The following is a 21,874-nucleotide window of genomic DNA, read 5'->3' as shown; positions in this document are numbered from 1 at the left end:
CTAGATGAGGAAGTGGAGGGGCAGTTTAGTAAATTTACTGATGACACAAAGGTTAGGGGTGTTGTGGATAGTGTGGAAGGCTGTCAGAGGTTACAGCAGAACATTGATAGGATGCAAAACTAGGCAGAGAAGTGGCAGATGGAGTTCAACCCAGATAAGTGTGAGGTGGTTCATTTTGGTAGGTCAAATATGATGGCAGAATATAGAATTAATGGTAAGATTTGGCAGTGTGGAGGATCAGAGGGATCTTGGTGTCAGAATCCATAGGACACTCAGCTACACAGGTTGACTCTGGTTAAGAAGGCATACAGTGCATTGGCCTTCATCAATCGTGGGATTGAGGTTAGGAGCTGAGAGGTAATGTTGCAGCTATATAGGACCCTGGTCAGACCCCCTTGGAGTACTGTGCTCAGTTCTGGTCGCCTCACTACAGGAAGGATGTGGAAACCATAGAAAGGGTGCAGAGGAGATTTACAAGGATGTTACCTGGATTGGGGAGCATGCCTGTGAGAATAGGTTGAGTGAACTCAGCCTTTTCTCCTTGGAATGATGGAGGATGAGAGATGACCTGATAGAGATGTATAAGATGATGAGAGGCATTGATTGTGTTGATAGTCAGAGGCTTTCTCCCAGGGTTGAAATGGCTAACACGAGAGGGCACAGTTTTAAGGTGCTTGGAAGTAGGTACAGAGGAGATGCCAGGGGGTACGTTTTTTTTACGCAGAGAGTGATGTTTGCAGAATGGGGTGCCGGCAATGGTGGTGGAAGCAGATAGGATCGGGTCTTTTTAAGAGACTCCTGGATGGGTATATGGAGCTTAAAATAGAGGGCTGTAGATATCTGTAGGTAATTTCTATAGTAAGGATGTGTTTGGCACAGCTTTGTAGGCTGAAGGGCCTGTATTGTGCTGTAGGTTTTCTGTGTTCTAGAATGGAAAGCCTTAACCTGAGAAGAGATGGGACAATATGGAGGAACTGAAAAAGGGAATAGCATTTTTACAAAATAACTGGCGGGAAGAGGTATAGTCAAGATAACTAAGAATCGGTAGGTTTCTAAGAGATATCAGCAGACAGCCTGTCTCCTGAGATGGAAATAAAGATTAAGAGAGAGAGGGGTGTCAGAAATGGACCAAGTAAATTTGATGGCAGAGTGAAAGTTGATAAAATTAGCAAGTTTGTAATGGGTGCAGGAAGCAGCACCAATATAGTTGTCAAAAGTAGTGTAGAAAGAAATGAGGAGCATTACCTACCAATGCAGGCTTGGAACATGGACTGGTCCACGCAGCCAACAAAAAGACAGAATAGCTGGGGCCCATATGGGACCACAGCAGTATAGGGTCTGGGCATTGAGGTGAAAATGAGGTCATCAATTTCAGGGAATTGAAATGAAGCATCTTCACTCCATCTGCTACAAAAGATAGGATCTCAGGTTGGACATCCATTTCAGTTGGCTTCCCTTTCCCACTCAGACATACCTAACCATGGCCTCCTCTACTGCCATGATGGGGCCATACTTGGGTAGAAGGAGCTACTCCTCATTCCATCTGGATAGCCTTCAACCTGATGGCATGAACATCAATTTCTCTACCTTCTGGTAACTTCTGTCCCTTTTCATTCTCTCTCTTTCCATTCACCATTCTGGTGACCCTCTCACTTACCTTACCCTCACCTACCCATCTCCTCACACCGGTGCCGCCCTCCTCCTTTCTTTCATAGTCTACCAACTGTTTATTACCCTCTACAGATGCTACCTGACTTGTTGAGTTCCTGCACCATTTTATGTATTGCTCAAGATTTGCAGAATACATCTGAGATGTCATTGTCGTCATTCAAGAATAGGTTTTCCGTTCCACTACCATTGATGTTTCCTCTTACCTGCATCTCCTCCATTTCCCAGACATCTGTCCTCACCACATCTTACCCCTGCCATGAAAGGGACAGAGTTTCCCTTGTCCTTGCCTACCATCCCTAAAGTGTCTGCATCCTGGTGTGTCTTCCTCTACATCAGTGAGACCTAACATAGATTGGGGGGGGGGGGGGCCTCCTTTTTTTGAGCTCCTTTGCTCCATCCATCACAAAAGGTGGACTTTCCCATTGACCATACATTTTTATTCTACTTTCCATTCTCTTTCTGACATGTTGTATCCAACACATCGTTCTCCATAATTTGCACCACCTTCCATGGGATCCTACCACTAAACACATCTTTCTCCCACTCACAACCCCCCTACTCCCATTCTCTGCTTTCTTCAGGAAATTGCTCTGTCTCCCTTATCTGCTTGTCGATCCCCACTGATCCCCCTACTGGCACTTATTGCTGCGAACAGGACAAAGGCTACATCTACCCTTACACCTCCTCCTTCACCGCCACTCTGGGCCCCATCAATCCTTTCTGGTGGAGCGACAACTCACCTGTGCCTCTGTCAGGATTGTCTACTGTATCCGGTGTTCCTGCTGTAGCCTTCTCTACTTCGGTGAGACCCAACATAGATTGGCAGACTGCTTCATCAAGCACATTTGCTTCATCCATCACAAAAGGCAGGCTTTCCTAGTGGCTACCTATTTTCATTTCGCTTCCCATTCTGACAATGTCAGTTCATGGCCTCTTCTACTGCCACAATGAGGCCACTCTCAGGTTGGCGGAACAACACCTCGTGTTTCGTCTCGGTAGCCTCCAACCTCATGGCATCTAATCAGCCAATCATGAGACAGCAATTCAATGCATAAAAGCATACAGACATGGTCAAGAGGTTCAGTTATTGTTCAAACCAAACATCAGAATGAGGAAAAAATGTAATCTAAGCAACTGACTGTAGAATGATTGTCGGTGCCAGACAGGGTGGTTTCACTTTGTCAGAAACAACTGATCTGCTGGGATATTCATGCACAAGTCAAAAAACAAATGTTCCAGTGAATGGCAGTTCTGTGGGCAAAAACACCTTGATAATAAGACAAGTCAGAGGAGAATGGCCAGACTGGTTCAAGCTGACAGAAAGACAACACTGACTCAAATAACCATGGATTACAACAGTGGTGTGTAGAAGAGAATCTCGGAAGGCACAACAGTTGAATCCTTGAAGTGGATGGCCAACAGCAGCAGAGGACCACAATCATACATTCAGTGGCCACTTTTTCGGTACATGACGTATCTAATAAAGTGGCCACTGCGTGTATATTGCCTGGTGAGAATTCTCCAATGTATTTGTCTTTTTGGCCTGTTTGAGATCATTGTTGCTGGCCATCAGGAATCTTGTTGAACTGATACCTGACCGTAGCTCACAGTAATCAGTGCTAACAACTTTATATTTCTTTTATTGTTGGTGGGTGCCATCCAGGCATGATCTAAACTGGCAGTTACAAAAAATGTAATGAAATTATTGTCTCTTTTTTCCTATTTCCTCTTCTCTCTCGACTTTATTATTTTAAAACTGGGTAATTTGGCATGTAACATTTTTTTACAGGTACATTACTTGAATGAAGAACGAGTTTTTGCTGTTGAACAAATAATGGGGACGTTACTGACTAAACTCAAAGAGACTTCAGAAAATGCGCTGAAGAAGCCCGTGACTGACTGTGTAATTTCGGTAGGTTGGATTGAAGTAACGCCAGCAAAATCTCAAAGCTATCCTAGACTTAGTTCCTAAGATTGAAAACCAGTCAACTGCCAGGATGTTATTAATCTCCCTGGATGGAAATGAATAATTCTTCAGAAGTAGCTTCCTTGGTGACATCCTTTTGTAAAGAAGTTACCTTAATCTAACTGCTCAAGATGGCAAGCTTTTTGACTTTATTCCAAGATGAAGTTCAAGAAATTCTGTAATACTTTGCTGTAGTGCATTGTATGTAATTGTGGAAAACTTTTGGGTTCCCAGCAAGTATTGTCTTCATTCTTTGAAGGTATTGGTTAATAATTTTTTGTATTTCCTGTCAAAGTATGAAAATGTACTCCCAAATGACCCTGGTATATGAACCAGGTAAATCAATCACAAATCATGACCTACTCCAAAGATGTAAAAGTCTAAATCATTGGATGTGGTTCCTTTCACTGTTTTTTTAAATTGTTACTAGTAGCCTTTTTATGTGCTCTAAAAATAATAAAGCTAATATAAGGCTTTTTTTTTGTTATAATGGAATATGGTGCAGGATGAGCCTGTGGCCCATTTGTAAATGTGCTATTTCCCTTCAGAAAGTCCTTTTAATCTCATTGCTTAGACTATTACCAAAGCCTTAAATACAATTGTGGTTTCCCTTGCATACCTGTACAGTTTGCACTTTGAAAGCCATAATTGTCCAACATGTATAGCAGAACTATTTTTGGTCTGTTTCCTGAACCCCTCAAACACACCTTATCTACGAAAAGTACCTTTTGTTCGTCACTTCTGTTCTTTCCCCTATTCTTTGAATTATAATAGGAATCACTTCCCTTTGTGCCTTCTCTTACCATCATATTTAATTTTATTAATACTGCTTTTTAACTTTTGCTGCAAAGAGAAAATAACCTAATGTTTCTGTAACATAAATCCTGAATCCTTCATCTTTGGAACTATTGCAGAAGATATTTTCCACATGTTTTTTAGGATTTTCTCATTGGACTTTCATGTTCTTCTCTAAGTGTGGTGATCAGAATCTGGTGGAATGCCCTAGTTTGATGTACATGTGTCTCGGTCTATCTTTTCCTGCACACCAAAGGACCTCAATTGACATTTGATCTCTATCTTTCTTTGTCACCAAGTTTTTTTTGTATTTCATCTGCCACTTGCCCATTCATTTACTTAGTGTATTCACGATGACTTTTTTCGAAATTTTTTACACCATGTTTTAAAATGTGAAAGTTAATTTTACATTTGAAATCCAAAGCAAGACGAAAATATATACAGTGGATTCCAGTTAATAGGGACCAGTATATTTTGGCCCAATTAAGCAGCTGTCCCAATAAGCTAAAGTTTTATGGAAGTAGTTACAATGTTATAATTGAGTAACAAATTATGTATTTAAATAAAATGCAGAACAAATTAGAACACTATCAATTCTACCGCAGTACAATAAAACTATTAGTTCTTTATAGTTTCAGTTTTTAATAGTTATCAACGGAGGATATAATGTTCTTTTGATTGTAAATTAACAATCAGTGCAGACTCCTGATGTAGATAATGGACTGCCTTCATATGCTATTGGTGATCGTATCCTCAATTTTTATTTCTATTGTAATATTCAAGAATTTGAAAGTATAGACAAATTCAAGTAGTGAAATCTTCCCATTTTCACTCCTGGCTGTTTCTAGCATCTGCAAGCCTGTATGCTTGAAACAGCAGTAAGCAAAAACAGTTTTGAATTGTTTTATTGCTCATTTTTCACCAACTATTAGAGGCAAAAATCCCTGCTTTTTGAACCCAAACACATGCAATTGATGCTATTTAAAAACTGTTCTCTTTAAGCATGGTGTAGTGTCTAATGGCCACACAAGTGCACATGTCTGACACTAGTTACAAAAATGTTTGGCAACTGTCTCCTGTCCTCATTAAGCGGTATAGTGTCCCAAATAAACAAAGGAAATCTCGGCTATTTTCTTGATTAGTTTTTGCCCTTTAAGAACTGTCTCAAATAAGCAGCTACCCTGATTAATCGATGGCCCAATTAGCTGGAATCCACTATTTTTTTTTTTAAAAAAACACCGCTAGCAATCTGTGTACATAATCTACAATCCTGTAGGCATGGTGAGTAACCATTGGCTGCTTCCCCATCAAGTCAATTTCTTACCGATGCATACTAGTACTGAGCCTTATTAGATTGACTCCAGTCTGTGCTCTGTTCTCTGTAAGCATTTATCAATGCTTTTTAAAATTATGCTTGACAGCTTCTGTATTCTTTTCAAACCTTTTACATCAGCAAAGAAATTCAGTCAAACCATATATACCACACGGTTATCTATTCTTCAGTTTGCCACATTTGTTTACAACCACACACTTTAAATACCTATCTTGGTCTCTGCTCTCATTTATTCACTGTTACTGCCCATTCCTAATGTTCGCACTCCATGCCTTTTCCTCCTCTTACTACATACTAGAGGCCATTCATGTACTAGCTTAGACTAGTCCCAGTCCTTGAGGTTCAACCTATTTATCATGAGTATGTCTCTCCTGCCCGAAAACTGTCATGGCTCTAAGAACCTGAAGCCCTGTTTCCCTCTCCAGTTATTCTAGTTATGTACTAATCTGCTCCAACATGCATGAGAACTATACAAGAGGCTGGTTCCTCCAGAAATACCAATTTGTTTCTGTCATAAGTACTGACTAGCTCTGATTTGTCTCCTTGTGTTGCCTTGCCTTCTTATTGAAAACTGTGCCCTTTCCAGGTGCCTTTTGTTTGGTAAAAGGAAAGCCACATACAGTGAATCCAGAAATTCCCATCTGTGTCTCCAACAATGGAGTTTCCATGGTTCCTCCATTTTCCTGTTTCTACAGGTTCTATACACGTGCAAGAACTGCTCTTTTCTGTTCTGGAATGTATTCTTTCAAAATGTTTTCCCTGTAGAGATGGTAACCATTTAGAGAGTTGCATTCACCTTGCAGACTTACTGCAAATATATCATTGTGGCAGATTCTGATCTTAAGTGGAAGTTGTGAAATGGAATGCAATAAATCTGGTAACTAATGGGTTAATACAATAACTGATTACAAAAGCTACTGAACTGTTGATGCTCTGTCACATAGGGTTCCCATTTCTGCCCCCTTCTCTTCCTCTCCCCCCCCCCCCCCCCAAAACACAAATACAAGGATACTCCATGACTTTCTCAGTAGTGACATGGCGGGTAAATTGACTGAAACAAGGTGTCTATTGCTGGTAGTAGTGACCATACATTGGTTAGGTCTTGGTGTGACCAATTAATTATGAAGCCTGCTAGCAGAACCCATGCCAAGTGCTAGCTGAAAGACCAGGAATAGCCTGACTTTTACACTTAATGAAATCCAGAATGAGCCTGATGAGGTTTGCGCTCTCAGATTGGCAGGGCAGATACAACCAATGGTGGAGATACATAATGCTTCATAGTTATGTTTTGGATTAGCTTATTAAATTATTGCATGTTCCCACCATTTGCAACTTCACCGATACCATTTCCATAAAATAATACCACTTTCATAAAATGATGGGGGGAATAAGCCGTTAACTCTAGCAAAGGTTTAGCTATGATAACTCTTAAAAATTAGTCTCATCTCAGAGCAGACATGATGTGGTATGTGTGGCATGATTATCATGTCCAGTAGGACAAATCTGGAGCACCCCTTATTCAAAGCTCAAATTCATGAGTGTGGTGAACTATAACCAGGATATCATTACAGTATCTAAACTCAGGCTTAGTTTCACTTTCTACTCTCGAGCTAAATGGTCAATTTGAATTACTGGAGAGTGTAACTAGAACAGCACCAAATAGTCCTTAAAATATAGCTGTGCACGTAAAACACTTAAAAGTATGGTAGCATGTTCACTTGAGATTTTCTCAATCAGAAAATTGAGTGTCCCATACAGGACAAGATATTTTATGACTATTGTGGTGACAAAAGGATAGTCAATAGTTCAGAATTATGAGTAACATGCATTTGTTATAATTTGATTTTTGAAAAAATAAACAAAAGGTTTAGTCAATTTGACTCCAGGGTCTTAAATCTCAACAGAACAAACTGAAGGTAGGAAGTGCGAGTTACCTATTGTAGATTTAACATTAAGTTATGATAGTAAATGAGCAATAGCTAAACGTTAAGTATTGAGTAAATTAAACCATTAAAGATTTGTTGGGGGAGGGGCAATGGCAAAGGGAAATCACAAAGAAAAATGATCTAGCCATGGCTGCCAAGGGAAGTTGAGAGGTTTCATGGTATTTACCAAACCAATTAATCTATGGGTGACAAATATTCAAGATGGAACAAAACTAATGAAACCAAGTACTACTGTATTAGCCACCTTCATTCATTGACAGAATAAATTGTCATTCAAGTTCTCAGCTGGCATCAGATCTTCAATAAGCTAAAAGGCATTTGTTTCAAATTTGGCTGTAAAGATTACTTTTAAGAAATTAATGGTCTACTTGGCCAAATATTATCCTAAGTAGTCCATGACATTTACAGTAATGGTGGAATCCCATGGGTTGGTGATGCCTAAAATACTGGAACAGTACACTATTCATATTTGGAATGATGGAAGACTGGTAACAATCTTGTGTGATGATCACATCTAGCAATAGTGCTGAAAATTTCCCTGACTTTTGGTAATAGACATGTGATCCATCTACCAGAATCTTAATTGGGCTAAATGTGCTGCACACTAACAACTGAAGCTGGTTATTTCATGATACTGCTAGTCGAGAACTAGCGTACTAATCAGTAGTGCTGTCCACGAGCATAGAACAGTATAGGATAGGATAAGCTATTTGTTCATGATGATGTGCTGATGACTAAAGTTTAAATCTGTCAAGTGTAAAATGGTATCTTTGAGTTGCACCTGGATACTGAATTAAATATTAATAATCCTAGATAGGTGGTTAAATTACAACTGTTTAAATTTACTTTATCTTTAGTTCTACCTGTATCAGCAGAAAGGATCATCCAGCAACTTCAGGAGGAATAACATCATAGTCTTATTTTTAAATGGCGTATACAATCCTGGAGTGAACACGTTGAGTTGTAAACTCATCATTACTGAAAATGATAACATTTCTTACCTAATAGTAATAAAGGGCATTTTCCATTGAGATTACAATAGTTCCAAGTCCATAATCACAACCAAGAGCTATTAAGGGTAGCTAATGTTCCCTTGTTATTGCTGTCCATATCCTAAACATTGCTGGGCATTCATTTGTTTATGTTACATCAATGTTTGCCTAATAAACTTGTAAAATATTGGTATCAAATGCTTAAAATAAATAACTACTTTAATTCTCATCATGTTGACAGAATAAATTGCATAGTTTTTCTGATCTTAATGCTTATTGGCTAATGGCTGCACTATGCCTGGCGTCAATATTATCCAATTTTATTTCCTGTTATTTAACTAACAGCTGTATAATCTACAGTGAAATGAACAGTTACAATCCAGTTCTTAGTGTGTATATTTGAGAAAATCTTTTCCTAAGGAAAAATAAATAGTACAGAAAATAGGAGAAATTCAAATTGAAACCCATGCCTTCATGTGGTTGGCTTCAAGTTCTTAGTACTTCATCTGGCCAAGTTTGTACCTCAAGTTGAAATATTTTTTCCCATTTATTTATTTGTTCGCTTGAGAACATAAGTATGCCAAAATTTAGTAGAATGAGACACATTCATGGCAGCCACAATATGTTGGATTTTTATCTCTACCTTTGCAGCTCTAAACATTTTACTGCATAATTGCTTATAATGAGTTGGTAGTAAGCCATTCAAGATCTTGGGAAATATTTTGTCTTAATTACATTTAAGCTTCAAGAAAGGAAATGTGTAATAAAGATGAAAATGCAATGGCTTTGAGTGGGTTAGACTGGTTTTAGAAAATATTATGAAAAGGGAAATTTTAATTCAAAAGAACTTTTGCACTACTACTTGCAGACACTATAGGTTCTATGGGCTTCCATTGTTCAGCAACTTGTCAAGAACAATGTCATCTGCAACTTCAATAAGTTAATTCAGCAGTTTCTTATTTGGGGAGATTAATGGTGAGCTATTGTGTAATACAAATTGTAGATTAACATTAAGGTAATTTGATATGCATTTTGTAAGATGCAAACCTCAACATTTCTTCTACCAATGTTCCTTCTACCCCAGCCAATAACTTCTTGTTTCCTGGCACTAAATGGTAAATACTGTGAACAAATTAATGTTTTTAAAGTTAGAAACAAGTTATTCATATTCTGAAATGACTACAAAATGTTTTTTATTAAATTGCTGAAAAACATGGGAATAAGATTTGTTGAAGATTTTTATTTGCAAAATTTTACTTGCAATTAAATGTTACTGTTACATGTTGTGAGATATCACATTGAATGTTATTGTTGGATCCTGGCATATATATGTATATCACATTTATGTAAAAAAATATTAAAATCTGAGATTTTCTGAATCTATTGACAGGTCCCTAGTTTTTTCAGTGATGTAGAGAGAAGATCCATGATTTCTGCTGCTAAGATTGCAGGGCTTAATTGTCTGCGACTGATGAACGACACTACTGCAGGTAAAAGAAGAGGCACTGTATCTTGGCCTGTTGCTGAGATAAGTGTAGGTAAACTTCATCTTACTTAGTGATGTATTGTGATGGTAAAAGTTCATCATATTGTCCAAGTGACAGAAGCCAAAGTACTACAGCTTTAGGAGGGTAAGTGCACAGTATTAACTGAATATAAATGCCTGTGAAGATATTGGTCAGAAGTACCAAAACACCAAGTGCAGATTTGGATTAGTCAATATTATTTCTACTTAGTTCGAACTGCTGAAAGCTTAAAACTTAATTACTCTCTGAAAGGTTTCAGATTAGTGTAAACCATTTTAACTGAGGATAAAGCAAATAAAGTGACAGGGCTGAGATCCTGGATGGCAGCTGGGAAAGCATGAAGGCTTGTTAATTACAGTTGATCTGTCTGAAGAAGGTCTAAAAAGGAGTTGAGTGAGAAAAGAGAAAATAGTGCAGTTTGCAGGAAGTCTCAAAATCACTGGTAGATCTGTCAGTGTCTCTGGAAAGAACTGCATCAGAGCTGACCAGATCTGACACACACAGCAAAGCAAATTGTAAAGGCTGTTTATTTGAACTTAATTCATTTCCTGAAACCGTTTTACATATATGACAGCCAAAGCTTAACTGAGCCTTGTTAGGATAGTGTTAAGAGGTAAAAGTATAGTTAGGAGTGGGCTTGTTGTTAATGAAACGAAACACAGCTGGATGATGAATTGCTCTTGCATAATGGATTTTTGCAAAGTGGTCGTCTTATCAATTAGATTTCTCCAAAAGCAAAATGGATCTTGAATACTTAATATAAAACAGAAGAGGTGCAGATGAATTGTGGTTTCACCTCAAAGGCTGGGTCTTGTGAGAGAAAGGCAAAAGGTAAAATATCATGTGTTGCATCTTATGGGACTCGTGACTTTTCTAAGAAGGGAAGTTGTTGAAAGTTGAGATGGAAGAATGAATTGAGTCAACAAGAGAGCAGTCCTTAAAGAATGGAAGTGTGAAAAATGTGTCTCAAGGTGCCATCTCATTGTAGTTGACAAATTAGAGAGCATGGTCCGTTGAATGTGGAGGCTGGAGGGGTGGATATTGAGAATTGGAAAATCAATCCTTTGGAGAGGTCTGAGAGAAAAAAATGCAAGAAATTGCACTTCTATTAGCTATTGTTAAGTAAAAACCTGAAGCTGTGGTATGGAATACTCTGTCATCAAAACTGGCAACAAAACTATATGGAGAATAATGAAGACTGAAAGAAGGAAGGAATTGGCTTGGACCTATGACAGCTCATATCTTGTTCTCATGTTGAACAACTTTAATTCCACTCATACGGAAAGATGGGGCTGGAGGGAGATGAGTTGTGCCCTCAGTGAAAAGGTTCTTTGGGTCATCCTTGTGTGGGGTGACATCATATTGAAAATGTGCAAGTTGAGTACAGGAAACTTTTCAAGTCCACAGAGGCCATGGATCAAAGTAGAAAGAAACTGGACAAGAATAGAAGAGTCAAGGTAAAAAAAGAAATTAGAAACCTATTTATTTGGCTGAAGTGATCTGTCCAGGAAAATCTATTTGTGGGTTTGGGTATGAGGAGAAAAGCATGTCCTGAATAGTTGGGGGCTATGTGACTAGAGGATGGTGAGGAGATGTTTCATTCATTACCATCTCACTGTACATAGTAATTTAATGATTTACAGAGAACCCCCAAATAAAGTATAAAGTTATGAAAGACAAATTATTAAATATAAGATGTTAACAAATGTGGATTTGGGCAGCTAATTGGCAAATTAATTTCATATTAGGTTAATGAGATGCATGATTTTGGTAGGAAGATTTCTAAGTAGCTTTGAACAAAGGGACCTAAGGGAATATTTAGTGTTTCATCAAATTTAGGGAAGCAGGTTAAAAATTGCAGTTTAAAATTGAAGCACAAAATGTGGAGCAAGCTACGTTTGTCAGAAATGAGACAATCTGCAGATGCTGGAAATCCAAGCAACACTCAAAATGCTACAGGAACCCAGCAGGCCAGACAGCATCTATGGTAAAGAGTACAGTTGATGTTTCAGGCTGAGTTCCTTCAGCAGACATTTATCAGACCTGTTGTGCATGCTGACTTGCTTGATTTGACTGTTACAGATCCTGTTGAAGTTTGTTATTAAAAAGTAGAGGTTGGGAGACAAGTTGCACAATAAATTTACAAGGAATTTGTAAATACTGAAATACTGTGTTAAACTCTTAAGACAAACTGGATGCAAAGTAGAAAGAAACTGGACAAGAATAGAAGAGTCAAGGTGAAAAAGAAAGGTAGATGCCCAGAATCTTTATCCCAGGCTAGAAAAGTAGAGAGCTCAGCTTTAAGGTCAGAGGAGGAAAGTTTAACAGAATTGTGCTGGGCAAGTTCCCTTCCACATAGTGGAAATGCCAGAGCACGCTGCCAGGGATGGTAGTAGAAAACAGATGGTGACAATCAAAATGCTTTTAGATAGGCACATGAATATGCATGGATGGTGACATATGGACCATCTGCAGGCAAATGGGATGAGTTTAATATGGCATCATTCTTAGTACAGCCATTGTGTCGCATCGTGCCTGTTCCCATGATGTATTATTTTATGGTGTTTATTTTGTGGTAAATTAAATACAGGGAGACAGGCTTCCTTCTGTTTTATGGGGCATTGATGAGATCTCATCTGTGGTACTGTGGATTAGTCTCCTTGCATAATGAAGGATTTTTTAAAAGTTTACTTGACTAGTAGCTAAATTCAGTAGGTTATCTTATGAAGGAATGTCTAGGTTTGTAGCCACTGGAGTTTAGTGAAGAAAAGGGGATAATTTAAACATCCAGTGATCTTGATGGGAAAATTTAGAGAACATATTTCCTGTTGTGGGACAATGTAGAATTCAAGGCGTGAGACAACTTTTTCACTCTAGAAAGCCATTGAAATTACTGCTCTTTCAATATTTTAAAATGGGTCAGTAGCTTCTTTATAGGTATGGAGTTGAAAAGCTATTGCAGAGTCAGGTATGTGAAGTTGAGATCTGCCAATTAATAGCAGAATAGGCTTGGGCAGCCAAATGACCTACTCCTCTAATTTCTATTCATTGTTGAAGGGCATTTACGGCTAGCACCAAATTCCTTTGATCTAAATCAACTATTTGGAGGTGAACAACCTGGGCAAATTGTAGTAATGCAAATCATAAATTGTTTGTTTCCCTTAAGAAAACATGGATCATATTATTTGTTTTGTTTTGGCATTAAGTTGGCCTCTTGCAGATCAAACAAAAGTTTAAATTTTCCCAGAATGCTGTAGTTACTTATCATCCTCCTGTTGAAGGAAAAAAGCTGAATTGCAAGAACTTTTCTAGGCAAACTTGCCATCATTCCACATGAGTATAGCACTCTGAACAAGCCCCGTAGGTCCTAACCACACATATCTCAGCGTATACTTCAGTTAACATCTGAGTTTGGATCGGAGCACACCCTGCTGATTTAGCATACCATCAAGATTAGGGCAAGCAGCTCAACATCACTACATATAATTGCATGCTTGACACTACTACCCAGACTTGCTGTAATGGTTAGCTCAGGCATAAGAAGAAAAATGAAAGCATTTGATCTTGTGTAGAATTCTAAGCAGTTGCCATTGGGAATATCTACAGCAGAAAAACAGCACTGTTTGTCAGTAACATCTGTATTTTAAGTGGGGGGGGGGGGGAGTTTTTTCTATTAAAGTCGGTCATTGATTTTTAAACTCAGGCAGATCTCAAATATACTACATTACTTATGTCTGTGACACTTCTGAGTAAGGCTATGCATGGTCTTTTCTGATTTCTCTGTTCCTTTAATTTGTTGCAACATTCACTGTACTTGTTCTTTGAACAAGTTTGCATAGAAATTGCAGCATTGGTAATCCCATATGTTGATAACTTTTGCTCAACCTTTGAGTAATTCCTGTTAAATATACATTAAGTATAGATGAATACAGGATTGTGGCGATCTGAATTTTGATGAGCTAATGCTCAGTGACAGTTTAACTGTAAATTTGACAAATACACAAATTCAACTTCATGTGTTGGAGTAGCTGCTGTTTTCTCAACTACTTTTTAAATTTTTCTCATTTCTAGTTGCTCTTGCATATGGTATTTACAAACAAGATTTACCAACTCCAGAAGAAAAACCAAGGAATGTGGTCTTTGTAGATATGGGTCATTCATCTTACCAGGCTTCAATCTGTGCATTTAACAAGGGAAAACTTAAGGTTAGTAGAGTAAATCTGGTTTATAACAATTGCAGTAGATTAATTCTAATTGAATGTTTTTTATTTGTTAAAACAATGAAGTTGGAACAAATACCTGGTAACTACTATAAATCAATTAATTGTGGTTCATTGGCACATTTATAAGGCAATGCTTTTGTGATAGGCAAATAGTGTCTTGTTCAGGTCTATCCATTAGGTATGTGGAACTCCAGTCTTGGTAAACTTCATTAGTCTATTGTCATGTAAAATTATTCTTCCAATTGAACTTCTGTGTACTATTCTAACAGAAAATTTGCTAGCTACATTCAAAAACCGCCTTATAGTAAAAAGCCAGTTGGGCAAAATTTTAAATTGATTTTCATGATCATTTCAGCAGATGTCCTTACTCCCATGATTGCTAACTAACAGGAATGACAATGCATATTCAAACAGGAAATTGTGTATCAACAGAGGAAAAAGGGGAAATATGTGATGAAGTTATGTGAAACAAGTACATTAAATGGACTGGAAAAGAACAGTGAAACTGAAGTTTTTAAAGGAAATGGAATACAAAACCTTGATAACTAATCTTGCATATAGCGTTGCATTTTATCATAATGTAGTAGACCTTGAGTATCTGAAAACTGGTAGTGATGAGCTGAATGTCCTTTTAAAAAAAAAAGAGAAGATTGTGTACTTTTATTAAAACTTGATCAAACTTTGAAGAAAAAAATAATTCAATGATGCATTATTCCAATTGAATAATTGTAGCACTGCTATACACAGCGCTGAAATAACGACACGCAGTCGGCAAGTCGTTTCGAGACTAGTTTATTCAAACTTCACGGTGCTGGCATTTAATCCCTAGCGCCTGCCCTCTCCGGGTGGAAATGATGTCAGAGGTGCATTACCAAAGTCTCTCCCTGTGCGCTGCCTATTTGTGAGCCGGTTTGCCTGCGCAGAAAGTGGGTCGCCACAGACGTGTTTTTTTTCCCTTTTGAGTACAATTTATTAATTATTCAATAATGGTTTATTTAGCCTAAGTACCTATAAATTAGTGGTCACCAACCTTTTTAAGCCCAAGATCACCTACCTCAGCCTTGGCGAAAGGCAAGATCGACCCTACTAAATCAATTAGTCACACACGTGCACCCGGCAGAAAAGACCAGAAGTAAAACCCCGCAACCCGGAGGTAGAAATAATGTGTGTCCGTTGGGGGTCACCACCCTTTTTTTGCACCACGGACCGTTTTAATATTGACAGTATTCTTGCGGACCGGCCAGCAGGGGGTGGGGTGTTAAACATAACCGGAATACAGCAATACTCGAAGCAGGTTCCTTATGTCCAGTCTATTCTACAATTTAGTTTTCGGGGCTCTCAGCACTTAGCTTCTGTCCTGCATGCTCACGTTTTTTCCGCTGAAAAATCTCAACAGGTTCGTCTTTAAGTGCAGGGTGCTTGGACTCAAGGTACCAGAGTACCATTGCCTCATTAGACAGCCTCCGAGCCCAAATTCCAGCCTCCCGCCCACCACCAGACGCCTTGGCCAGGTGCGGCTGGTCATGGGTGGGGTGGGAGGACAAGGTCAGGGCCAGAGGTCCCTGTGCCGGGGCCAATCCGGAGAGAGAGACCGACTGAGCGGGGAGTGCAACGGGATGCTTGCGCACCCCCCTTGTAGGATCTATCGGCCGACAAAAGTTTGTTTCCGTAGATCGCAGCAAGGCAGCTGCTCTGCTACTTACAGAACCCTGAGCCGGAATTAAGTCGTCTACGAATATTTTAGCACCGAGTTCCCAACAAACACTCAGTGTGCTAAACAGGTGTAGCCCCCTGGTAAGCCTCGGGCTATCTCAGCTCGCTTCCGTCTAGGGGGAGCAGCCTTCGGCCTCGCTAAACTGGGTAACCAGCTTGTGTAGATGCTGTGTAATCTACACACACGCCAAATAACAGACAGTACACCACATGCCATTAAATTATTACAGTTTATAGATCTTACTGGAACTATGTACTTAATAGAGATACAATATAAAAGGAAAAGTAAAAGGCGCCAAACTTATCAAAGTTCAACTACTTCATGCACAACCGTTGGAGCTCAGTTAACGAAGTCTTCTTGCCACATTTCGATCCCCTCCAACCTCCTTGACCTGCCGCCTAGGTCCAATAACGGTGGTCGACCAGACGCTCCACACGAATCTGTCCTTGTCTTCTCTCCTTGCAGAAGACCCTGGGCCTCGGACTCCTGCTCGGGTCCGCTCTGTTGCCCAGCTTACAACATGACGTCCTCTCTCTCTCTGTCCCCAACGCCTTCTCCCCCAAAGCCCACGAAACAATAGCTTACAGACGCACAAAACAGAATAACATCTATCCCAATTGGTTAGCAAATTAATACAATTCTCGTTATCAGTAATTATAACCCAAACAAACTGGGAGAGAGAAGCACTTTCTCTGCAGTTACCATAACAAAGAAGCATTTTTATTTTTAACATAACAAAGAAGCCATTTTATTAGCTTTAGCAGTAACATAAAAGAAGAAACCCCTTATACAGGTTTAGAGGCGGCACCCATCTGTCCGCGCTCCAGGCCAGTAGCAACGGCACTTTCTGCTGGACGTGTGAGGCGGCCGGTTATCCAAGGCCAACCAGTGATCCCTGGTGCAAGAGTATCACTGCGTTTAGGCGACAGATGACCTTGCGTAGGTTCAAGTTCAACAAATCATATTGATTCCTCAGCCCAGTGGTTGGGGACCACTGAAGTACACTGCGTAGAGCGTGGCGGGGGAGCTACACACATGCGCACTGGGCAGAAAGAATGGAACTAAAATCCCGCAACCCGGAAACAATTTCTCAACAGTATTTGTGCATTTATTTTTCTTTTTTTTTCCCGGGATCTACTGGGAAAGTCTCAAAGATCCACCAGTCCATCGCAATCAATGGGTTGGCGACCACTACTATAAATTAATGTGAAAGTTTCTTCATGTATTTAACATGATCTGGTTTGAAGAATTATTTATAGATTCAATTCACAATGAAGCATTACAGTGATATTTTGTTTAGGGCAATGTTGATTTTTCTCCTCCACTTAAAGGCATTTCTGGAATATTACACTGTGGGCACTCTTCATTACCCAGTAATTATTAATGCTTAAAATGTGACTTGAGTATCACTTGACCATCTTAGTACAATTGAGTTGGCATCATTTTAGCATTTTGGTTCCTATTTCTTTCATTCCCTACCTGGGGGGCTAAACTCTTTAGTCTATTCTTCTGAGCAAAACTGGCTAACTCAACCCGGATTGGTTCAATTTTTGGGTTTTCATCATGACTGTGACACAGCATCAATCCAATCAAATTGAGCAGTTCTGGAGCAGAGGTTTAAATTAAGTGTAAGTCATTTGTGCAAGGTATTGTCATTCAGGTAATTGCTCAACTACATCCTATCCTCATTATATGCAGGGGATACGTTCCTCGCAGTCGACGCATAATGTGAATAATTATTTAAATGGAGAAAATAGGGATGCGTTCCAGAGGGCTTTTTAAATATGTTTTATCTGTAATTTATTCATATTTTCATACCAATATGACACAAAAGCAGTACCACAAGGCAACATTTGTATTATATTTCATCAATTTAAGGTAATATTCAATGTAATAAATCAGAAAGTTAACATACTAGGGTGTACAGTACTGACCAACAGTGGCAGGTGTATTTGCTCCGGGAGATGAATGGTTGTTGTGGTGTTGGGCAGCTTTACATGGATAAGGTGGATGGTTGTGGTCGTCAGGATCATATCAAGCACAGTAAGGGGTGAAGGAAGACTCACAGAACTCTTAGAACTGCCAGCTACAGGAGATGTCACCGGTTTGAAGAAAGCTGAGGGTTGTTTGCTTGGCAGCATTTTGTTTTTCAGCATAAATTTGCTTGTAGGGAAGAAGGGTAGACAGCAGGGAACGACTGAAATGCTGACTCCATTCTAAAATTGGGTCCATGTCCATCGCCATTTGTGCCAGGCGTTACGACTTCCACCATTCCCTCATCGTTGGTAGACTCCCAGGATTTTCACAATTGTCTGTTGCTTGCAGCATCTGTGAGATAGCTCGCCTTTTTAAAAAAAAAAAAGAACACACCTTGAATGTGGATCACACCTTGGACAACTGATTGAATCAGCGATGTTGTGTTAGGCGGCAGGAAAAGCACTTTTACGTTAGGGTGAATGCTGTCCAAATGTTTAAGATGGGCTAGTGCATTATCAAGCAACGAAAGAACTTTAAAGGCAAGATTCTGTTCCCGGCAGTAATGTCCCAGAGCTGTGTTACCTTCACCTGATGTTGCACTGTTTATAATTTCCAACTTTTTTTCAAGTGTTAAAGTGGTTCTCTGCCACTCAGCTGATGGCCCAGGGCATGACATCGGACGCTTAGGAGCCATAGTTAAATATTTCAAGCACAAAATCACTGCATCATGGGTAAAACCAACAAAAGTCTAAGAGCGCAAGATCGCACATCCACACCTTGCCAAAACCAATGCGAGACTGGCAGGAGTGAGATTGTGAGTCGCATACACCTGACTTGTATTGGCGTGAAAGCGGTGCTTCTTATCCCAACGGTGAGACTGTGAGGCGTGCTCACGTGACTTGTATTGGCGGAAAAGCAGTGTTCCTCACATAACTGAGTTTTGGACGCATATAAGGAGACGTTAGTAGAAATAAGTTCCTCGCATAACTGAATACACATTGTCTGAGGACGCATATAACAAGGATAGGGTGTATTTAAAATTTCCAGCAAACTGAATACCTAGGGCAACCCTTAAAATACACTAAAATTGCATGTTTTTGAAAATTACCTTTTTGAAGATTGCCTTTTGTTTTTCTAGAACTTTTTCAACAACTATTAGTAGATCAATGATTGAGCTTGTTTTTTTTGGTTACAGTAACTTTATTAGAAGAATATGGGATAAATTTGGTAGTGATGCTTTAGGTTAAATTATTATTGTGGTTATCCAGAATTATTGCACCCAAGTCCTTGTACTGATTGAGCCCTTTTTCCTCATTGCTGTTTCAAAATAAGCTGTTAAGTTGTAAAGCAATATCTGGTTAAACCTTTTAAGTGCATTGTTTATGCAATTTATGGCATTAGGACATGTCAGTAAAATAAATTAGTTGAATATTATATAACTAGTTTTCTTTATTCAAATATGTAGAATGTATTTTACTGTCCACTAACTTCTGATATCCCATCCCAACATTTGCAGGTCTTGGGAACTGCATTTGATCCCTACTTGGGTGGAAGAAACTTTGATGAAACCTTGGTAGATTACTTTTGTGAAGAATTTAAGACAAAGTACAAGCTAGATGTAAAGGCTAATGTTAGAGCTTTACTTCGACTACACCAGGAGTGTGAGAAATTGAAGAAGCTAATGAGTGCAAATGCCTCTGATCTTCCATTGAACATAGAGTGCTTCATGAATGATATTGATGTTTCTGGAAAAATGAACAGGTAGTTACATTCTGTTGTAGTCTTTCATTCTAAATTCAGATTTTCAACTTGGCTGAATTAAAGGAAAGAGTGCAAACAATCTGGAAGATGGTTTGTAATGTGATTTAAAATATTTAGAAATGCCGTTATAACTGTGAATGACTTCTTTTGACATTGAGGCACTATTTAACTGATTGTGGCATCAAGGAGCCTTGGTAAAACAAATAATTGGAAACCAACAAACTTGGATTACACAAGGGAAGGTGATTGTTGATTCATCATTTCAGGTCTGGAATATTGCTGCAGGAGTTCCTCCAAACAGTGTCCTAGGTTCAACCATCACCTTACTACTGAATCATGGTCTCTATCGTAAGCTGAAATGAAAAAGTTGCTGCTAATTGCTCAATGTCGAATTGCATTGCTATTTTCTGATAAAATTGCAGTCTGTGCCTGTGTGAAACAAGACCAAAACAAAATTTGGGGATAAACTGGTAATTGAAAACAGCACAACACCAAATGGTGTCTTTCAGTAAAGTAGTATAACCACCTCTTTGACATTCTGTGGCATAAACATACCTGCAACAATTGATATCCTGGGGGTTGCTATTGACCAGAATCTTAACTGGACTAGCCAAGTAAATGTTTAACTACTAGTGCATCAAGGCTGTAAATCTATGAAGAAAAGTCCCCATCCACCTCCCACTTTCAGTTAAAGTCATTATACCATTTGCAAGGAATATCTGGCAAGTAATGGAATATTGTGTGCTAGCATTTTGACTCCATCCCCATCCACCAATCTAGATGTGCAAGTTTTCCATTATCAATAAATTCATAAAATCGGCATTGCAAACCCACAACAATCAAGATGGACAAATTGCAGATGCATGGAAATACTAGCACCTGCATGTTCAAATTCATATAGCATCCTAACTTGGATATGTTGCTAGGTTTAAACACTAGAATTCCCTACTCACCCGAATGACTGCAGTGGTTGAGAAAGAAGCAATATCTGGATTTTAAAGTGGAAAACAAAACGTAGTCTTTCAGTTAAGTTTCAAAAGGCCAGATCTCCTGTGAAAGATCAGATAGCATGGATTGCTGTAGCAAGGTCCTAATAAATTTCTACTATATACTTATTTAAGATTGTTATATTGTATAAAGATGTGATATCTAACTTTAGATTTTTAAGTGTGCTCTGCCAAAATTAACATGAATGAAATTGTGTAAAGCTGGTGATACTGTTTAACACTTCGCAATTAGAGTAGCTGAATCATTTTTATTTGTAAAACTGAAACAAGATAACAGCATAAGTTGCTTAATATTGTTTATGAAGTTAATCATCTCTTACCCTATATTCACTCAATTAAAAATATTGTTTCTTTTTGAAAACCATTTGGAAACAATGACATATTTGAAAATAATTATCTTTCCTTTCTAGAGCACAGTTTGAAGAACTCTGCGCCTCACTTTTGAACAGAGTGGAGGCCCCCTTAAAAAGCATAATTGAACAAGCCAGTAAGTTGATTCATTGATTAATTTCTGCTAACTTGGATAGCTGTGCTGCTCTTAATATAAAACTAAGGATTGTAGATTTAGAGGAGGAATGAAGTTGGAGGGGGTAAGCCAAGTTGGATCATATAACTAGAGAAGAATTTTCAAATAAATTGTTAACCAAGAATTGTAAGAATTTATGGGCAACAAGTGATTAGAAATTGGTGTTACGTTAAGGCAAGTACAATGATAACCTGGATGATAAGTTTAAAGGTCAAGAAAAAGGATGATAGTTAAAGTTGAAGTCAAAGTATATTAAAAAAAACTGGCATGGAGTTTTGTTAATTAATGAGATGGGTAGGATCAGGCCATGTTAGAGGTAGGAATAGAGCTGCGCACATTTCCTAGAAACCTCAACACTGGGTTTGATACCAGGCTCAGGAACAATGATTAATTGTTAATTACCAAAGTGCAAGGTAGGGACAAAGCTGGTAGTGAGT

The 21,874-nt window shown here is 38.8% G+C and overlaps 1 protein-coding gene and 1 long non-coding RNA gene across 2 annotated transcripts in view; one reads left to right on the top strand and one right to left on the bottom strand.

Moving 5' to 3' along the window:
- Positions 1-21,874, top strand: part of hspa4l (heat shock protein 4 like) — a 58,979-nt gene that overhangs the window by 9,046 nt on the left and 28,059 nt on the right. Inside the window, exons 4-8 of the mRNA XM_073042807.1 lie at positions 3,461-3,583; positions 10,094-10,193; positions 14,301-14,434; positions 19,660-19,904; positions 21,322-21,398. Coding sequence (XP_072898908.1) covers positions 3,461-3,583; positions 10,094-10,193; positions 14,301-14,434; positions 19,660-19,904; positions 21,322-21,398 — 679 coding nt within the window. The remainder of the gene's footprint in view (positions 1-3,460; positions 3,584-10,093; positions 10,194-14,300; positions 14,435-19,659; positions 19,905-21,321; positions 21,399-21,874) is intronic.
- Positions 16,379-21,874, bottom strand: part of LOC140726427 (uncharacterized) — an 83,410-nt gene continuing 77,914 nt past the window's right edge. Inside the window, exon 4 of the long non-coding RNA XR_012098633.1 lies at positions 16,379-18,510. This is a non-coding gene — a long non-coding RNA (uncharacterized lncRNA). The remainder of the gene's footprint in view (positions 18,511-21,874) is intronic.

This window comes from Hemitrygon akajei, chromosome 4, assembly GCF_048418815.1.
Source record: "Hemitrygon akajei chromosome 4, sHemAka1.3, whole genome shotgun sequence".
Lineage (NCBI taxonomy): Eukaryota > Metazoa > Chordata > Chondrichthyes > Myliobatiformes > Dasyatidae > Hemitrygon > Hemitrygon akajei.
Note: the sequence above shows the minus strand (reverse complement) of the source record. Positions and strands in the feature narration are given on the sequence as shown.